Source organism: Lithobates pipiens, unplaced genomic scaffold (genome assembly GCF_037356315.1).
Source record: "Lithobates pipiens isolate NorthernLeopardFrog02 unplaced genomic scaffold, aLitPip1_a1.2 Scaffold_16, whole genome shotgun sequence".
Classification (NCBI taxonomy): Eukaryota; Metazoa; Chordata; class Amphibia; order Anura; family Ranidae; genus Lithobates; species Lithobates pipiens.
Window position 1 is genome coordinate 394,210,951 of NW_027507748.1, and position 21,935 is coordinate 394,232,885.

The 21,935-nt window shown below is 37.9% G+C and overlaps 1 protein-coding gene across 1 annotated transcript in view; it reads left to right on the forward strand.

Annotated features, from left to right (window-relative positions):
* Positions 1-21,935, forward strand: part of LOC143983065 (uncharacterized) — a 695,051-nt gene that overhangs the window by 18,088 nt on the left and 655,028 nt on the right. The window contains exons 3-8 of the mRNA XM_077482312.1: positions 1,002-1,174; positions 9,242-9,429; positions 12,311-12,433; positions 13,447-13,665; positions 16,401-16,549; positions 19,773-19,881. Coding sequence (XP_077338438.1) covers positions 1,002-1,174; positions 9,242-9,429; positions 12,311-12,433; positions 13,447-13,665; positions 16,401-16,549; positions 19,773-19,881 — 961 coding nt within the window. The remainder of the gene's footprint in view (positions 1-1,001; positions 1,175-9,241; positions 9,430-12,310; positions 12,434-13,446; positions 13,666-16,400; positions 16,550-19,772; positions 19,882-21,935) is intronic.

A 21,935-nucleotide genomic window follows, 5' to 3' on the forward strand; every position in this document is an offset into this window, starting at 1 on the left:
GCTTCATATGTCACCTCTCTGTCTCCGGTTGGCTGACTGGAAAATGAAGCTTTATCAGCACCTGTCTAATTAGAAAGGAGATTACCCAGGAACGATAAAAACAAATCCAGAATCTTCTTCGATGTGTCATATGGCAGAAGTCTATAAGTTACAAGACTGGTTGACCAGAATTATAAATTCTTTGGGAATGTCTATTGTGCAATGGCTTTTAGCTGTTTGCCTGGAGTTCTACTTTAAATTGTCCTATATTATTCTCCCTGACAGCCACCTACTCTCTCACACCAGAAATCATATTTTCATGGTATTCACAGAAAACACGTGTGGAAATCTACAATTGTGTTGTCCTCTGTAGCACTGTGGGGTTGATTTACTAAAACAGGAGAGTACAAAATCTGGTGTAGCTGTGCATGGTAGCCAATCAGCTTCTAACTTCAGCTTGTTCAGTTAAGCTTTGAAAAAAAAAATAAAGAAAATGGAAGCTGATTGGTTGCTATGCAGAGCTGCTCCAGATCTTGCAATCTCCAGTTTTAGTAAATCAGCCCCAATGTGTACCTTGCAAATTTTACTTTGAGACACATTAATGTATCCGGGAGAGTATTGTACAGAGCAAAGCACTAGCTGAAAAGTGTAGAAACCATAGCAGACATTTTGAAGTACATCATGTACTGGTCTGACTTCAATAAAGTGACCTTGGATTGGCTGACGTGTGAATACTTTGCCCATTTCTTTGGATATTGTATTGTTGTACTGACTAAGGTCATTTCTATGAGGAAAGTGCAGTATACCATGACACCCAATGAGAATAAATCTTTCTTGACCATACTGATATCTGGTTGCAATGGGTGACTTAATTTTACATTTTAGCTTTGTTTCCCATACCGCCTTAAGACTGAAAGAGTGTGGACAACACAACAAAATGATCTGTTCCCCCAGAAGAACTAGATGGCCTTTCTAACTGAACAAGCTCCTCAACTAAATTTCTCCCAATTGTTTTTCTTTAGATCCTGCCTCCTTGAATTTCTAAAGAATGAAGATGTACACACTTTATATGTTTACTTTAAGCTTGACAAGGCATCCTTAGCAGCCATGCTGTCACCGCCAGCTGTCTTACAGAATAAATGTGTATGCTTTTTAAAACTGGGGACTGCAATCAAACTAACAGCAGAAAGTATAGGTAAAACTCTTTATTGTGGTTATAATGCTAATCATGATGACTTTGACAGAAAATTATAGGAAAATGCTGGGGCTTATTGGAACGTTGATATGTCTCAGGGTTTGAACTGTCACCTGAGAAAGGGAGGTTTTTGCCTAAATTTTGGTGAAGCGTGATATAATCATATACTGGCACTTTAATTACAGGTATATGCTTGAACTAAAATTAGCTCAAGAATCCTGTTTTTATTTGGCTTGTATGGGGTTCATTTAAACTGGAGAGTGCAAAATCTTGTGCAGTTCTAAATAGAAACCAATCAACTTTCAGGTTTTATTGTCAAAGCTTCATTTAAAAAGTTGAAGTTAGAAGCTGATTGGCTACCATGCATATTTTGTACGCTCCAGTTTTAGTAAATCAACCCCATTATATTCAGCTTGTTGCAGATTATATTTATCTTGAGTTTGATAGGAGCCAATATTCAGGAATGTAAAGAGTGTAGAAACCCATTGCCATACATGATTTTAACACTTGTAAAATAGGCTGTTGACTGGACTAGAAAAATGGCAACAGATATCCTTTGTGTTCCCATCTAGGGGTACTTGTGGCGTTGGAATTATTTAACTAATTAAAATTTTAGTCATCCTTTTCCCCATAAAAAAATATGGGTGGCATAAGGTTCACTGCAGGGCTGCTATTAGAATTCGTGGGGCCCCATACAGCCTATTTGGCAGGGTCTTGGACCTGAGCCTGCACCACAACCAGCAGGAAGCCAGAAGATAATATGCAAGGTTGAGCTTTGTTTTTACCGCCACCCAACCTTTTCCCTTAAAGCGGTTGTTACCCCAACACTTCATATTCCTAATATGTACCTGCCGTACCATGTACTTGTATGAGAAAGTATCCTGTTCTCTTTGCATTGCTTTCTGTATGTGAAATCCCTGGTGTTCCTGCTCCCTTGCGTTTCTTTTAAAAGCTGACCACGCTAAACATGAGAACACATCATGGTCAGTTCTCTAGCTATGCTGGGAACTCAGTGTACTATCCTCAAAATGATCAGACTTGTCCTGACATGCCCCCTGCTGCACAACCATTCACTGGCAAGCCCTGTGTGCTGCTGTTTCTCTTCCCCCAGCTCTTATGTCGCTAAGAACAGTGGGAATGTAACAATTTATAAAAAAAAGGGGGGGAAAAAGGTATTTATCATGTTTTTATATCTATACAAAAATGTTTTGTCTTTCATTTCTATTTTAAACTGAATGGATTGTTTTACAAGGTGATCATTTACAATCACTTTAAGCTGTAAAGGCAGCAAAGGGGGGTGTAAACATGCTGCAGCAAGATTTTTCTGCACAAATTGTCCCTGCTGTTGGGTTTGGTGGGCAGTAATGCTCACTGAACGCAGCTCATTCAACTCAATGGGAGCTTCCTGCAACTTTGTGCAATGCATGCATAAGGGGTTTAAACAAGTGGTAAGGAGGTGATATAACACCTCCTCACTGCCTGTCACGTGCCCTCTAAAAAGGATCCAATCTGGCACCTCATGTGTAAATGACAAATAAAACAAAAAAGTTTGCGCTTAATAGTTGAATGCACCAAATTCTTTGAATAAAACTTAACAATCAAGAGTATATACAATAATAAAATGTACATGTGATAGTAATATAAGTATTGATATAAAAGTAAAAGTCTTTGAAAGGTAAAGAAAATAGTGTAGCAAAATCCTGCTATGAGAAAGATCTAGCAGGATGGAAATTTTCCAGGGCTTTCACCACCACCAAGGGAAAATTGAAGTCTCCATGTGACAATCACGCAAAGAAGTGGGGACTCTTACCAGAAGGAGTGGACCTTATGTAGCAACAAGGTGACACACACCTGCAGATACAGCCCTCTGCGGGGTCTAAAGATGGATCCTAGCTCGAGAATGCACTAGCAATCTGAGGCCATCCTTCCCAATGTACAGCTACCGTCCAACTCCGTTCCTCAAAGATCCCGATAGATAGCACAGAACGCATAAAGGAATAAAGGTCCGCTATCTTTAAAACTTAATTTATTTCTTAAAATATTTAAGTTGGATGTATAAACATCATAACAAAGGCCTGCCAGCAAAAAATTTGAACACCCGCACTTCCGGGGTCACGTGGGGTGTAATTACAGCTCCGCCCTACATGTTTTGTCATACGTGACGTCTTCCAGGGGCACGGGCAAGTCATCACCTTTTATACCACAAAAAGAGAGCCAAGCCTCACTTTCACCTAGCGGCCATCTTGCAACCAATATATATATTAAAACAGCACTCTTTGTATACAAAGAACCAAACCTCAGTGTGATTACAGGATATGGAAAATCGTCTTACTATTTTTTTTTTTTCAAAAATATTTTATTAAGTTTTTATAATAACAGTAACATGGTAACTGCAGTACAAGTTGTAGGAGTCAAAATTGTACAACAAAGCAATACTACAGATAACATGTATATTGTAAGTATTTAATCACTTGACTATTGTAGTTACATTGTTTTCAGTAGGTCCATTAGCGTCCTACAGGCTAATTATAGTTATATATGGGGAGGACTGAAAAAAGACAATAATAATCCAATATATCTGAGGCTACAATGATATAAAGGATATCATGTAGTCTTAAAGAACCGATGGGGTAGTGTGTGTAATATAATATAGAGAAAAACCTCGACATTCCATCCCAATACCCGCACACCCCTAAAGGGAATTATCTGTGCGGGGGACCGAAAGAAGCATCTGGTATACAATTCACATGTGGTTTATCTGTGATCAGGTAGTGCGTTGCCCCTGTGAATTGGATTATTTGCAAAATTTGGGAAGTTGTTGATGAGAACTTTGTCAGTCACAATGGCGTGAAACACCTAATAAGGGCGTCTTACTATTTTACCCAAAAAGTGGATCTAGGCCATGAAATATAAAAATACATAAAAAATAACATCAGATGAAAACCTATATATATATATATATATATATATATATATATATATATATATATATATATATATATATATATATATCTGCAATTCAATTCAAAAGGTATATACAAAAAACATTAATTCTATATATACAAATAAAAAATGGTAAAAATATATTAAGCATTATCAGTTAAGGCATTAATTTCAACATCTGCTTTGATAATGTGTTCCAATTGTTTTATATGCAAAATGTGGATCAGATGTATCTAAGGGTATCGGAGTCATGCCTGTGGCATACTACATAAAAAAGGAAAAGCATTCTTGGTACCTACATCTTCATGTATTTGTCAGAAACCATGAAATCAGACCAAGACAGAAGTACAGTTAAATCACACTTGTTTAATAATAAACGTAAAAAGAACAAACGTAGTCAAAACATAGTTCAGTAATCGTACGGATAGTAAGCCAAGCCAGGAGTCAGGGATCAAAGTAGTGAAACAGCAAGCAGGATCTGTAGCCAGAAGGGATGTCAGCAAAGCCAGTCTTTAAACAGGAATGCAGGAGATCGTTTCTTGTGATGTGACCAAGGAGAAGGCTCCTCTGGACTGGACGGCTTAAGTAGGCAGGGCTGACAAGCATGATCAACAACTGCTGGGTAACTGTGGAGAGAGATGGCAGCTGGCAATTAGCCGACAGCTGAGTGGCCAGCTCAGAAGGAAGGGCTGAGCCCAGCCCTGACAGTATTCCAATCATATATTACCTGCCTAAAATACAAAAAGACCCTGTCCATCTTCCCGGTCGTCCCATTATTAGCAGGACAGATTCCATCACTCCCCGTGCAGGAAAGTAAATTGACGGTTTTCTCCAGCCCCTTGTTAAATCATTACCAGCATATATTAAAGACAGTAGACATATCATGAATGTAGTTGTACTCATAAGTTTACATACCCTGGCAGAATTTATGATTTCTTGGCCATTTTTCAGAGAATATGAATAACACAACAACTTTTCTTTCACTTATGGTTAGTGTTTGGCTGAAGCCATTTATTATAAATCACCTGTGTTTACTGTTTTTAAAACGTAATGGCAACAGAAACTACCCAAATTACCCTGATCAAACGTTTACATACCCCAGTTCTTAATACTGTGTAGGGCCCCCTTTAACATCAATGACAGCTTGAGGTCTTTTGTGATATTTGTTAATGAGGCTCTTTATCTTCTCAGATGGTAAAGCTGCCCATTTCTCTTGTTAAAAAGCCCCCAGTTCATGTAAATTCTTGAGCTGTCTTGCATGAACTACACGTTTGAGATCTCCCCAGAGTGGCTCAATGATATTGAGATCAGGAGAATGAAATGGCCACTCTAGAACCTTCACTTTATTCTGCTGTAGCCAATGACAGGTCGACTTGCCCTTGTTTTTTGGATCGTCATGTTGGAATGTCCACATATGTGCAGCTTCCTGGCTGATGAATGCAAATGTTCCTCCAGTATTTTTTGATAAACTATTGCATTCATTTTGACAACTATTTTGACCAAATTTCCTGTGCCTTTGTAGCTCACATATCCCCAAAACATCAGCGATCCACCTCCATGTTTTACAATAGGAATAGTGTACCTTTCATTATAGGCCTTGTTGAATCCTCTCCAAATGCAGCATTTATGGTTGTGGCCAGAAAGCAAAATTTTGGTCTCATCACTCCAAATGACTTTGTGCCAGAAGGTTTGAGGCTTGTCTCAGTGCTGTTGGCATATTGTAAGTGGGATAATTTGTGGCATTTGTATAGTAATGGCTTTCTTCTAGCGACTCGACCATGCAGCCCATCTTTCTTCAGGTGCTTCCTTGTTGTGCTCCTTGAAACTAACACACCACATGTTTTCAGAGAGTCCTGTATTTCATCTGAAGTTATTTGTGGGTTTTTCTTTGCATCTCAAACAATTTTCCTGGCAGTTGTAGCTGAAATTTTAGTCCACTTCTTGTTTAGAGGTTGACTCTTTTGCTTTCCTTTATGCCTCAGAATCCAGAAATGTCAGTGCAGCACTGGATGGAAGATGCAAGGGTCTGTCAGGAGTCCAGAAACTCATTGACCTATTATACACACTAATTACAAGCAAACAGATCACAGATGAGGATGGTTACTTTTGATAGCCATTCAAACCCCTTTGTGTCAACTTGTGTGCATGTTATCAGGCCAAAATCACCAGGGTATGTAAACTTTTGAACAGGGTCATTTGGGTAGTTTTTGCAGTCATTATCATATTCTGTGAAAAATGGTCAAGAAATCATAAATTCAGCCAGGGTATGTAAACTTACATATGAGTACAACTGTAAATTGAATAGTTATACATATAGAGAGCGTTATTGGTTAGTCACTGCAGACATTGCATCATAATACACAATAATCCCTCATTTCCCTCACAATCCCTCAAAATTGCCCCCCAGCCTAGCCAATCTATTCTTTGGTAAATGGGAGGAGGACGTCATCTATGCCAACCGCAGACCTCAATTGGTTTTGTGCACTAGGTATATCGACGATGTCCTCCTCCTATGGAATGGCACGAGGGAGTCTTTGCATACTTTTATTGAGCATTTCAATGATAATGATAGGGGTATAGAATTTAAATATAAAGCATAGCAATACACCATACATTTTTTTTAGACCTGCAAATATGAGTTGAGTGGGTCAGTTTCTCACATCTACCCCTGTGATAGTTGTCATCATCACTTATGGCTAGATTTAGTTCCAAAAAGTCAATTTATGAGCCTTAGGCGCAATTGCACCAAAATAGAGGACTTTAAGGTGCAAGCTAAAGTCTTAACTAATAGGTTTACAGAGAGAGGTTATTCAGCTCAAGTCCTCGAACAAAGATTAACTGAAGTCGAGGAATTGAATAGGGATCGCCTTTTGGTTGAGAAACCTAAAGTGTTCAGTGAACAAAACAATTCTTTGTGGCCTTTTGTCACTGGATTTTCCCATCAATATTTTTTGATTAAAAAACTTGTACATAAACAATGACATACATTAAAAAATTATCATATACTTGGCCCTATTCTCCCTCACAAACCACGGATGGTATTTAGAGGAGTTCCTTCTTTGAAGGACTCAATAGCCCCTGGTGTTTGTGCCCCCCCTAATAACAAATGTATGTTCTTCCAGAATTTGACAGGATACCATAAGTGTAAAAGATGTACTGTTTGCTCCATTAATTATATTAGAGACAGGAAAACCGCTAAATTTATTTCTACTTGCAATTCCCACGAATTTCAAATAAAGCCCTTCATCACATGTTCGACTACCCGTGTAGTTCATCTTTTGACCTGTCCCTGTGGATTACAATACGTAGGACGTACGATATGATCTCTCCAAGTAAGACTCAACGAGCACATTGGGAATATTAGGAGAGGGTTAAAGGTCATCCAGTTTCTAGGCACTACCTTGAGGTTCATAACCAAAATCCTAGAGGTACCTCCTTTAATAGGTATTGATAAGTTGTGATCACATTGGAGAGGAGGACCCAAGAGACGTGCTATTTCCAAACTCAAAATTTGTTGCATATATAGGGTTAAATGTCTCAGACCTCTAGGCCTCAATGTAGATATGGAAATTAATGTCTTCATTGATAATGCTTAATATATTTTTACCATTTTTTATTTGTGTATATATAGCATTAATGTTTTTTGTATATGCATATATTTGTGTTCTTTGAGTAAAGACCAGCTGTGTCCACTAGAGGTCCTCATTTCAAAGTGACAACTGGATAATAATACCTTTTTAATTGAATTTTGTGTGTGTGTATATATATATATATATTATATATAAAGTGTATGTGTGTGTGTGTGTGTGTGTGTGTGTATATGTATATATATATATATATATATATATATATATATATATATATATATATATATATATATATATATATATAAATTTTCGAAATGGGTTTACATCTGATGCTATTTTTATCTTTATCCGTATATTTTTTATGTATTTTTATATTTCATGGACTAGATCCACTTTTTGGGTAAAATAGCAAGACGAGTTTCCATATCATGAGGTTTGGTTCTTTGTATACAAAGAGTGCTGTTTTAATATTTCTGGTTGCAAGATTGTCACTAGGTGAAAGGGAGGCTTGGCTCCCTTTTTGTGTTATAAAAGGTGATGACTCACCCATGCCCCTGGAAGACATTTAGTATGATGAAACATGTCAGGCAGAGCTACGCGCTGACATCAGTACACCCCACGTTACCCCGGGGGTGTTCAAATTTGTTTGCCGGCAAGTGTTTTTTATGATGTTTGTACATCCAACTTAAAGATTTTAGGAAATAAATGAAATTTTAAAGATGACTTCGGAGCCTTTATTCCTTTATGCGCCTTGCCCTATCTTGGACCCCACAGAGGGCTGTATCTGCAGGTGTGTGTGACCTTGCTACTATAGGAGGTCCACTCCTTCTTTGAGTGATTGCTAAACGGAGACCTCCATTTTCTCTTGGTGGTGATGAAAGCCCTTCAAAATGTCCATCCTGCTGGAACTCATTGCAGAATTTTGCTCTTTAGTCAGGAGCCAATTGACCTATCAGCATGTCTTTGGAGTGTTGAAGGAAATTGAAGTACCCAGGGAAAATCCATACATACACAGGGAGAACATGCAGAAAATCTGAATATTGTTTGGATAGTTTATGGCACAATAATTTTATCCAGTAATAGTTCAGATGTTTGTACTGATGCAATGAAGTGCTTTGCCAATGCCTGGAGATCAATCATTCAATTGTAATCCACTGGAAATAAGCTAACAGAGTTGTCTACTAGTTGTCTACTAGTACCTAAAAACTAATGCCTTTGGACATATGAATTGTCTTTATTCAGGTCCATCTTTAACACTGGGCAAAAGGGGCAGCTGCCCCGAGCCCAGTCATTGTTGTATTGCCCAAAGCAGCTGTCCCTTGAGCCCACACTACACACAAACAGTGGATTCGGGAGGGCCCAAGAAAATTTTTGCCCAGGGTACAATCAATATTAAAATGGCCCTGCCTTTATCATTTGCATGAGTGTTCATTATAATACATAATGCACCACAATCTTTATATTAAGACACTATGCATACTGTACATATTAAAAATGCCTGATATAAAATAAATAACATTATCCAATTCAATTTTAGCTGACCATGTGATTTCTGTGGACTGTGATAGACTCCCGTTAAAGTATTTTGATAGTCTTCTTCACCAAGTCTACTTGCCACTTTTGACAAACAACAGTGCAGCAGGTGGAATATACAGCAATGACAAGATCATTGATGTTTTACATCGGTTTACTGGGAGCCTGGAAGTCATTGCAGGTCAAGCACAGGTAGGTTGGAACACTTTTTTTAAATTTTTATATATATATATATATATTTTTTTTTACAAAGAATACACTTTTAACACATTTTAGGAGTAGTACACAAAAAAAAGAAGAAAAAGCATACACCTTGGCCAAATAGGCTGTTCACTTTGCAGGGAATTTTTCTCCAGAGCTTAGTGAATGTGGTAAAATTTCACTTTGTAAAGAGTACCCAATCATATTCAAGGAAAATTTGTACATGATTGGATGAAAAAAGCGTAATTCAACAAAAAAATTTTTTTGGCCTCATCCATATCAAAACAAGTAGAAAGCTTAGGTAATAACTGTACAAAAATTCTCCAGTATCCTACAATAGCGGACTATAACGGCAACAGAGTGGAGACATAACTGAGTAAAATAACATAATCTTTATTATGCAAGGTAAAATGAATAATAGAAGTATCGAGCCCCAAACAGATGTAGAGAAATTAGATACTTTCTATGGTCTATAAATAGCTCACAGATAATCCGTATAATCATCTCTATACATAAAAGTCAATCCAATCCAAAAGATGATATGCGTTATGGGCTGCTCTTTGTACAGTCAACGTTTTGCCAAATATTTGGCTTAACGTTGACTGTACAGACAGCAGCCCATAAAGCATCTCATTCTTTGGATTGTCTTTCCTTTCTGTACACAATTGATTATATGGATTATCTGTGAGCTAGTTACAGTTCATAGAAAGCATCAATTTTCTTCCCATCTGTTTGGGGCTGAATACTTATATTTTTATTCATTTTAACCTTGTATAATAAAGATTATTATTTTACTCAGTCATGTCTCCACTTTGTTGCCATTATAGCCCGCTGTTGTATGATACTGGAGATTTTAGTTTATACCTAAGGTTTCTATGGATGTAAAAAGCTTCACTTCTTTCATTAAGCTCTGGGGGACATTCCTTTGCAAACAAAGCAGTCTATACAGAGATTACAAGCATGGCCAGCATATATCAGTTACTTCATAATAATGAAGCGCCACAAAATATAAATGATATATAAAATGTGGAAAAATTCCTTCTGAAATAAACATCCTTAAACATTCTCCTCCATCATCCAATGGACATTACCAGATAAAGTGAAGCCTCACCAGAAATATTGGTTGGAGTAATTGGAAAAGAGGACCTCTTGGATTCCCTTTAACCACTTGAGATCCGCGCTATAGCCAAATGACGGCTACAGCGCGGATCTCCTTTTCCGGGATGACGTCAATAGACGTAGTCCCATGTACGAGCGGCCTGCGCGCCCCCTGAGGGGCGCGCGCGTCGCGCTCTGTGATCGGCGAGTCCATGAGACTCGCCTGATCACCGATCCGTGCAAGGGGTCGATCCCGACCCCTTATCACGTGATCAGCTGTCAGCCAATGACAGCTGATCATGTGATATAACGGAGCCGGTAATCGGCTAGTATTCCTCCTCGAGGAGAAAAAAAAAGGTTCTGCACCCCAGTGCCGCCCATCAGTGCCCAGCAGTGCCGCCCATCAGTGCCCAGCAGTGCCACCTATCAGAGCCACCTATCAGTGCCCATCAGTCCCATCTATCAGTGGTACCTATCAGTGCCCATCCGTGCCACCCATCCGTGCCACTTATCCGTGCCACCCATCCGTGCCATCTTATCTGTGCCCATCTTTGCCCATCAGTGCCGCCTTATCTGTGCCCATCGGTGCCGCCTTATCTGTGCCTATTAGTGCCGCCTTAACTATGCCTATCAGTGCCCACCAGTGCAGCCTATCAGTGCCCACCAATGCAGCCTATCAGTGCCCACCAATGCAGCCCATCAGTGCCCACCAATGCAGCCTATCAGTGCCACCTAATCAGCGCACTTCAATGAAGGAGAAAAATGACCCGTTTGCAAAATTTTATAACAAACTATTAAAACATGATTTATTTATTTTTTTGCATCTTTTTTTGTTTGTTTAGCAAAAAATAAAACTCCGAGCTGTAACTAAATACCACCAAAAGAAAGCTCTATTTGTGGGAAAAAATTGATAAAAATTTCATTTGGGTACAGTGTTGTATGACCGCGCAATTGTCATTCAAAGTGCATCAGCGCTGAAAGCTGAAAATTGGTCTGGGACTGAGGGGGGTTTAAGTGCCCAGTAAGCAAGTGGTTAAATCAGCTCCAGCCTTTGGCCAGGTGTTTCACCCCACCAAATCTGGGCAGAGTTATATCAGATTACTGTATAGACAAAGCTCACATACCATTAAAAAAGAGGGACCGCAGTGTAGTATTTAGTATTCACACAATGTACACACTGCTCACCAGATAATAAAATATGCAGTCACCAATGGATATTTGTGAATTCCTCCACCATTAACATAACCTCCACAGAAAAGTGTGCTCCACCAATCACCAGACAGAATGCAAACTCACCAGCAGTAATTGCTGCCAAATCACAAGAAGCAAAAAAGCCTGTTGGAATCCAAGAGATTCTCTTTTACAAACATTCCAGCCTGTGCCAAGCTCATCTGCTTAGGATTTGGCACCAGTTATTTTTGGTGAGTTTTCACTCTATCCAGTGAAGTCCATTGGATGGTGGAGGACAGTTTTTACGGATGCTTATTTTAGAAGGACTTTTTTTAAGGTTTGATATATAATTTTTAGTTTGTGTCGCTTTGTTATTATTGTGCCCTAATTGTGAGGTTTCTGTATATTAAACCTAATGTGTGCTGCCTACACATAGGAATTGTTTCCAACGCTGACTTGTTACTGTTCCTCTATCAGTTACGTATATACTGTACTTACTACATTTCTAGAAATGTAAGAGCTGAAAACAAAAGTGGTCAGGTGGATGAAATCATAACGCACATGTGTCGCCATTGAACAAAAACATCTTTCATTTTCTTTAAAGGGTTCCATTGTACTTCCCATTCCCTCTCTTGAATTATTGAAAAACACCTCATTATTCAACACGCATGGAGCTGCAATACATATTTTGGAAACATCAGTCATTGGCTGGATAAGGCAGATCAAGGTGAGAACTATATAATGTGTTCCTGTAACCATGGGGAAAAAAACAAAACATTGGGTTGGTCCACTGTTGTCCACAAAAACTTCTGGATGCCCTTTCAACTAATTACTGAAGATATGTGCTATAAAATGACAGCACTACATAGTAAATTCCAAAGTCTAAGGCCTTGTACACACGGTCGGAGAATCCGCCGGAATGTGTCCTATTGGACCGTGTTGTCGGATAATCCGACTGTGTGTGGTATGCATCGGACTGATTCCGTCTGAATATCCGTCGGACCCAATTTTCTAACTTGTTGGATATATTTTCCGACAAACTGGTCCGATAGGACATACTCCGATCATGTGTAGAGAATTTTGATCGGACAAAGTGCCACGCATGCTCAGATCCTACATCAAAGCTATTGGCTACTAGCCTGAATGTAGTCCCATCGTAACGAAATTACGTCATTACGTTCTGAAAGATCGGATTTTTCGACAACTTTGTCCGACCGTGTGTATGCAACAGTTTCGGACAAGATCTGACGGACAAAATCCGACGGATTTGGTTGTCGAAATCTCCGACCGTGTGTACAGGGGCTAAAGGACAAAAAGGATCTAAAAGACGCCTAATGTATCGTCTAAACAAAATAGCATCACATAGGGGACTATTGTTCCCCTATATGAAAAAATTAAATTTAGTGGAGAAAAGTATAAAAAGGATAAACCCCTTCCTAAAACAAAAAAAATTCAAAGTAGCTTGCATTGTCTTTTATAAGACAAAGCAACAGGTTCACTTTAATATGATTCTACCTGATACCTCACCAGGTTCTTCTGGGTGTAAAAGAACATTTGGCCCACTCCCATTCACCCAAGGTGGCAGTACTGTTGCTTGACCACTCAGCTACCCACTGCCTGTGTAAGCAGGAGTGTGAAGGGGAGTTAAGTATAAGCATCTGTTGGGACAAAGCACAGATTTATTTAAGATTGTTATTCCTTTGTTATTCATTTATTCACTCATATAATCTTTCTCTACAGGTTGTGCTCAAACATGAACCTCTTGCTGAGATTAAAGCCAAGGGTGTAATGGCAGGGATTTATCAGGAAAAGGAGATGTGGGAAATGCACATTCACAATCTGGAATCTATCAGCCTGCAGTTAAATTCTACTGAAGCCAGAGAGATTGTCTACCATCTGGAGCAGGCTAAAAGCATGTATGGTAATTCAATTTCTGCAGTGACAAATGATGTACAAAAGGTGAGAATAATAAAAAAAAAGATCTTACTTAGAGTGTTTTTAATTACTGTACAAAAAATGTGCACATGTTATATACATGCTAAATTGAGTACTATGAACCCATAAGTACCGAAATATGTATAATAATCTACTGGTTAGAATGTAATCTTTACAGACAAATGCAATTTCACCTATCTATGTACACGAGATCTTGCAGATGAATGCAGCATTTGCTCAAACCTTGATTTTCAAAAAGTAATAACCCCATTATAGTGCATTCATTCGTTCATTGGAGATCATAGTTTGCAGGAAGCAAACATAATGAGATTTTACCCCCTTCCTGACCAGAGCACTTTTTACAATTTGACACTGCGTCACATTAACTGACAATTATGCAGTCATGCAATGCTGTATCCAAACAAAATTTGCGCCCTTTTTTTTCTTTCTTTTGGTGATATTTGATAACCTCTGCCATTTTTTATCTTTCACGCTATAAACAAAAAAAGAGCAACAATTTTGAAAAAAAAAAAAAAAACAATTTTTTTTACTTTTTGCTATAATAAATATCCCCCAAATTTAAAAAAATAAATACATTTGTTCATCAGTTTAGGCCAATATGTATTCTTGTACATATTTTTGGTAAAAAATTACAAGTGTATATTGATGTGTTTGCGCAAAAGTTATAGCCTCTACAAACTATAGGAAAATGTATGGCATTTTTATGGCGTTTTTAATATTTTTTTTTACTAGTAATGGCAATGATCTGCGATTTTTAGCAGTATTGCAACATTGCGGTGGACAGATTGGACACTTTTGACCAATTTTTGGGACCCTTGACAGTTATAGAGCAATCAGTGCTATAAATATGCACTGATTACTGTATAAATGTCACTGGCAAGGAAGGGGTTAACTGTGGGTTCACTCACTGTATTCTGTGTGGGGATGGGACTAACTAGGAGAGATGACAGATTGTCATTCCTACTTCTGGCTCTTGTGCACGCGATTGCGAGTGGTTAGCGGCTATTGTGCTCACACACCACGCACATCAGGTCCTTGCTGTGCAGTGCGCGTGCCCTCTGGTGGCTCTCTTGGGTGACTTGGTAACAGGTTGCGGGCCACAATGAGTGGAGCAGGAGCATGGCAGCCCACTCTGCTCTATAGAGCCCACTCTACTTTTTTTTTTTTGTGGATCGGATTGGAGGTAGGCGTTTGTAAACGGACACAAGTCTATTTACATCTGCTACCCTTTAGAGGTGAATGGAGGGTCCAATTGGGTCAGACTGACCATGTGAAAGGGGCCTATGGCTCAGTGCAGGTAACCCTCAGGTGCTCTGCACCTGCAGCTCAGTAACCAATGCAGAACAGCTATGCCCACATATACACCATATACACTGTGATTTTAGCAATAAACTTACTATTAATAATAACAGTATTCTATTCTATCACAGAGCAGGAGGTCGCGGGCCACATCAGAGGACTCTGCGGGCCATATGTGGCCCCTGGGCCACTGGTTGGGCACCCCTGCTGTACAGACATCCTCCTAATCAACTGATGACACCATTGGTTGTTAGGATGCCAGTGTCTAGAAGTCGTAATGGTGCATAATGAAAACTCATGGATATGTGTAATTAAAAGGCAGGCTTAATCCACTTGTTGGCTTATATATAATATTTGATCTTTGATTTTTAGGCATTTTGCCAAGGCACCCCTGAAAAAAACTCACGGCACCCCAGGGTGCCTGGGTACCTTGGTTGAAAAAGGCTGATATAGTGTAAGGCTGCCCTTAGAAAGAACGTATGTTGGGGGCAAGGTTATTGAGGCCCCCAAACATAGTGGGAGGCTGCTGGCCTTTATATTCATATCGGCTAAAATCCCGATTGCAAGAAATTGGAGGTCGGCAGTCCTACCACTAGATCAATTTAAACATAAACTATCATGGATTATGTTGAACGAAAGACTTACGGCAATAGTGCAGGACAAAAGGCATTTCATAAAGTATGGGACCCTTGGATCAAATACCTGTCTAATGACCCTCGGACTCTATCAACTGAAGACCCCTCTTAACCGACCAGGGCAGCGTGGAGCCCCCTCTCCCCCCTCTTCTCTACTTCTTTCACTACTCCCAACTTCCTTTTCATTTCATTCTACTCTTTTTTTCCCCTCTCCCATCTTACCTAGTTAAGGGTTGATAATATCTTGATTCTCGCTGAGTTGAACCGTTGATGTGTGGGGGGGACCCCGTGCCTGAGGCCCAAGAACTGGCAGCCCCCACTGTTGGGGGGTGCGTCGGGGGTCACGGGAGGGGTGGCGCCCCCCTGTACATGATGGACTTACAGGATGGAGCCAGCCTCGGCTCATAGGCAAGGCTAGGAAGGGTAAAGTAGCGGAGTCTACATACAGTTTAATGTGCATATTGTCCCACTTGCTAAGGGTTTGCGGCTGCTTAGTACTGCACAGAGGAAACTGACAGCTAACCCGATGACTAGGGACATTCAAGAATGATTCCCATTGCAAGTATATGTATGTAATGTTATAACCAACGTGCAATACCCAAAGAAATGTTGAGAACTGTATGATTTGTACTTTTTAAACCTTAATAAAAATCTTTGAAACAAGAAAGAACGTATGTTCATTTAAGGGAGGTTGAATACTGTACACACTTTACGTAAAAACAATTTTAAATACATAGTTCACAACTGTCAATGAGTCGGTTGGTTTAGTGAACTTGTAATTGCCAACATATTCTTTATTACTAGGAATGGCATCAAGCAAAAGAAAACTTGATGTTCCTAAAGACATTGGTTACGTGCTATGATCAACTAAAATCTGCCAGGCTCCACTCAGAGAAGCAGAAGTGTTTTTTTCAAATGCTCCACCATTTGTATTTTGTTTGGAAGCACTCTAGGTAAGTACACTTTTACAACAGTTACAGGTAACTGGATATTTCTTTAGCATTTAAAATAATCACAACTTTTAGATGTAATTGCATGTTATTTAATCTTTCAGCTTGTCATCATATCAACTGCTTTTAAGATAAATTGTTTTTTATATGTTATTATGTTTTATAAAAAGACTAGAATTGTTTCTGTTCATTTACCTATTTATTGGACATGTTTATTAGACTAAAGAGAATATTATTATTATAGCAACGTCTGCCAAACTTTAGCCAATCAAAAAAAAAAAAAAAACGTAAGAAACCTTGAAACATCCTATTTTGCTTAAGGTGAAAAGATTTCAGAACTACAAAATACCGTATTACGATAAAAAACTCTCTTTCTGACATTTATATTATCTATTCTGATAAGATCTAACTTGATCTACCTTAACCATTACTAAAAAGAAACTAGAAAAAAGGGGAAAAAAATTGCGCTACAGAATAAAGAAATGAATAAAGATAAGTAATGCTGCAGTTCTAATATACACCAAAAAAGTTATATACGTATATAAATGAGAAAAGAGAAAAACCGCGCAATCCTTAATAATGAATATTAAGGTATAAACACCTCACCCAAAACTGGATATGAACCCTAAGTGATTATAGTTCAATAACACCTGTTTCAGAAAGGAATCTCATAAAGTGCAAAGTATTATATAAGAAGTGTTATATAAAAATCACATCACTATAAATCCCAAACCTATTGTGTGACGTATACTAAACACATTTGACAATACATATGCAACAGTGTCACTAATTACATATACAGTGAATCACAATAATATTGTGCCATATACTGACATACACAAAATAAAAATGTGCAAATAAATAAATCACATAGATTATTGATATGTCCTCATTGTGATAGTTCTTGTAAAAAACAAGATTTTATATATATATATATATATACTGTAGACGAAACACCACGTGTCACAGATAACTCCAAGTCTCTGAATCGTGTTCCAACGTAGAGCAAACTGAAGTGCACCACCAACAAACAAATAAGATTGGCTCCTTACCAGATATCCTAGTAAGGTGCGCTTTAAGGGGTCAGGTCAGGCCATACATAAACTTGAATCATCCAACCCTGGCTCCAAACAGGAACACAACTCGAGAATATTCCAACAGGGAAAGCGAATGGTCCACCATAGGAAGGAAAAGAGCACTCTTCCTGCCGGGTACTGCACTGTAGGGGGAGACAAAAAAAGTTTTTTTTGTCTCCCCCTACAGTGGTGGTGGTGCACTTCAGTTTGCTCTACGTTGGAACACGATTCAGAGACTTGGAGTTATCTGTGACACGTGGTGTTTCGTCTACAGTATATATATATATATATATATATATATATATAATATAAAAAATCTTGTTTTTTACAAGAACTATCACAATGAGGACATATCAATAATCTATGTGATTTATTTATTTGCACATTTTTATTTTGTGTGTGTCAGTATATGGCACAATATTATTGTGATTCACTGTATATGTAATTAGTGACACTGTTGCATATGTATTGTCGAATGTGTTTAGTATACGTCACACAATAGGTTTGGGATTTATAGTGATGTGATTTTTATATAACACTTCTTATATAATACTTTGCACTTTATGAGATTCCTTTCTGAAACAGGTGTTATTGAACTATAATCACTTAGGGTTCATATCCAGTTTTGGGTGAGGTGTTTATACCTTAATATTCATTATTAGGGATTGCGCGGTTTTTCTCTTTTCTCATTACTAAAAAGAACATTTGCAAGTTTTTATAGTTCAGTTTAATAAACATATCATTTGGCATATAGTATTCTGGGATCCTACTAGACCATATGGTACAGAATGTGATCACTGTGATCAGAGACAGTTTCCTTGGAAATCTGTTTTAAAACATTAGCAGGTAAACATATGCATTTATAGTTTACATAAAAGATGTGAATTATCCATTAGCTGGTGGTGTTATTGAGTGTATTCTGAGGGTGAGGAAGCCTCCCCGATGTCAGAATACAATAGCTCCACGGGAGGGATTCCCCCATCCAGCTTGAATATGTGGAAGAGGGAAACCATTAATTTTCTTTTGTTCCACCTGCTGGTTAAACAAATGAAAATGAATCATGTATGGCCTATCTAACTTGTTCCTCCTGGCCCTTCCAAAGACCACTATAGCTCCAAACTGTGTGTATCTATGTCCACAACCAATTTTCTTGTTACTGTATCTCTTGCATCTAGTAACTAACACAAAAGCATGCATTCTTGGGGTGCATTCACACACTGATTACATCGCCTTTTGGGGGTTCCTGGTGATTTTTTGCAGGAGGCAGCCACAATGAATGCAATGGAAGACTGCCACCTCCTTAAAGCTAGTCACAGACTCTTGCATGTAATTGCTTATGCAAGGACCAGGTATCCAGGGCCAGGCACTCGCATGTGATCGCTGCATGAACAATTACATATGAGTGGCTGTGATAAGCTGTGGAAGCCAACGGCCTTACATTGCTCTCTATGGAGCTGCCTCCTGCAGCTAATCGCCAGGACCCCTGCCGGGATTCTCAAGCGTAATCAGTGTCAGCTGCATTTGCATGAGAATGCATACTTATCCAGCTACACTATAGATCTGAAAGTGAGTTATCCAAGATAAGGAAAAATTATATTCCTTGCATTAACTCTTAGTGTATTATGTCCCCCCCCCCCCACCTACCCCAATTGTTGGTCTCTTCCTTTTTCCATTACTGTTTGTATACATCACATCAGTGATATGAACTTCTATGTAACATGGCCAAACCATTCTACTTTTCTAGAGGTTATCTTGTCAGCAATTTAATATAATAGATATCAAGTTAAAAGAGACATGTATATATCATTCTAAGTAGCTGTCATTAGCCTTTACTCCAGTCATGGAGTGCTCTCTGCAGAGCAGGCTCCACACTGAGATATAAAATGCAGACTGTGATGTGAAGCAATAATGCAGTGTTTAACAGGTAGCAGTAAAAATTCTTCATTTAAATTGGTCTTTTTTAGTCTTGTGATAATAAGAGACAATGAGCAATTGTGATGATATTCCTAAGACTAAGCTTGTCTCTTGTGTTGCAAAAATATATGTTAATTATTCATATCAAATAATATATATTTTTTATGATAATTGCATACACATACATGTATGATGACTAAATACTTCTAATAAATATTTTTTCTTTTTTTTTATAGATACTATCAGCAACGTAAAGTATTTGTAAATCTGCTTAAACTAATGTCTAATGAAGTGGTTCAGATAGCTTGTGGTCTGCTAGGAAACAATTTGCTTCAGAATACTCAGGTAAGAATATCTACAGTATATTTCCAGTAAATCTTTGTACAGGCCTATTGTTACAAGGGTGCAAAAGACACATGTCCAGTGAGTCCAGACAGACAAAAACTTTCATCCTTAGAAACCCTGGTTGATCTATAGGTAAACACCTTTTGTAAAGCATTATCCAATTTACTTTACAAATGTGCAGTCGGATAAATCTCTGAATCTGTGTTCTACTTTAGTAATTTAGGTTACCTTTGATATATTTTTTTCTTGATAAAAGTGTCCAGTCCTATTTTGACATCATCTATCACAACTGCTAGAACACACTATTCCTGTAGATCTCTTTTCTACCTGTTGCAGGAGATACCTTCCACCAATTTATAAGGAAAGTAAAATAAATTGTTAATATCAAAAAAAGTAATTGTAAAAAAAAAAAAAATTCTTTATTTGTAGGGACAGACATTTTATTTATGCTAGAGAGTGCAAATAATTGCTAAATATTTCATATACCGTAGCTGTGCATACAACAGCTTATAGTCGGATTTAATTAATGTTTTTTTTTCCCTTGTGGTGTTACATTACTATGAGTATTTACATATTACAAGGACCCAATACAGAAAACACATTTCACATCATTGTTAGACATATAAATATTTTTTAAATAGTTTTGCATTAAATGGCAATACAGATTTTGAAATTTAAGTAGACAGCAAAGTAACATGAAATGTCCTCCGTACTTAGTACTTAAATGGTGTTCAATTACCAAATTTTGACACCATAAATATGTTGTAAAAGCCTGAAGTACTCTGATTACATAGCAGAAAATGGGAATACTGTGAGAACCACATCTAAGTTGGCTAGGCACTTTTAGGTTTAGTGAGCACTTCTGAATTATGTTTAATTTCTTAACACCTACTCAGAAGTTACAGCTTGGTCACTCATAAATTTGGATTTTTCAAATATAAAGGTAATAAGTCAACTGTTGAACTTTTAATCTCTGTATACTGTTGCACATTTACAATCTGGTACATGTATACAATGCGTTGCACCAGCAGGCTGTTTAAACACAAGGCAACACAGTCCTTTTTAGTTGGAGAAAAAAGTTCTGCAATATTTATTTCTACTTGACTATTATAATTTATGCACACTGCTCATTAAATGTATAAAAAGATAACACACTGATAGTGTCTATATGAAAAAAGCTGCTAGCACCACAAAAGGACATGGAATTTTGTGTTAAAAATCATATAATATAATGTGCTGCGCTAATACAATGGTATATGTGGACCCTCACCAATAGGGACCTGCACAAATCATTCCCTAATGTGATTAGATAGCTTGTGTACATCTAAGTACAAAAGCTACAATAAATGACAATTCCAAATATAATTGTGAAAAAAAAATAACCAAGGTTAAAACTGTGACGTATAATAAAGTGCAATGTGCAAAAGAGGTGCAAAATATAAAAATAAAGGAAAAATATTATATAAACATAATTACATCATGTGCTCATAGCCATATAGCAAAATCATATATGAAAACAGTGGAATAATTAAAGATAAAAAGTCCAAAGTAGTGGGTCAGAAAAGTTCCAATATTAGAGAGACAGTAATCCAATGTTTCAAAAAAGAGGGGAAATGGGATTGGGACTTTGAATGAAGCATGTAGGTATAAAGGTTATTATATAAATTAACATACAAACACATAATCATGAGTAATGCCTTGTACACACAATCAAACTTTCCGCCAACAAAACCGTGTAATTTTGTCCGAAGGGTGTTGGCTCAAACTTGTCTTGCATACACATGGTCACACAAATGTTGGCCAACATTTACAAATGTAGTGACATACTAGACTACTACGTGGTTTTTCAGATCTTTACCACCACCTTTTGGGCTCCTTCTGCTAATTTCATGTTAGTAGAAGTTTGGTGAGTGTTGATTTGCGCTTTTCATTTCATGCTTTTCAGTTTGTTTCTGAATGACTGTTCATCAACCAGACATGTTGCGGAATCGGAGGAGATAACGTGTATTATTGGCCTTAGAGTTATTGCTTTGACATTATTTTTTTGGTTGAAT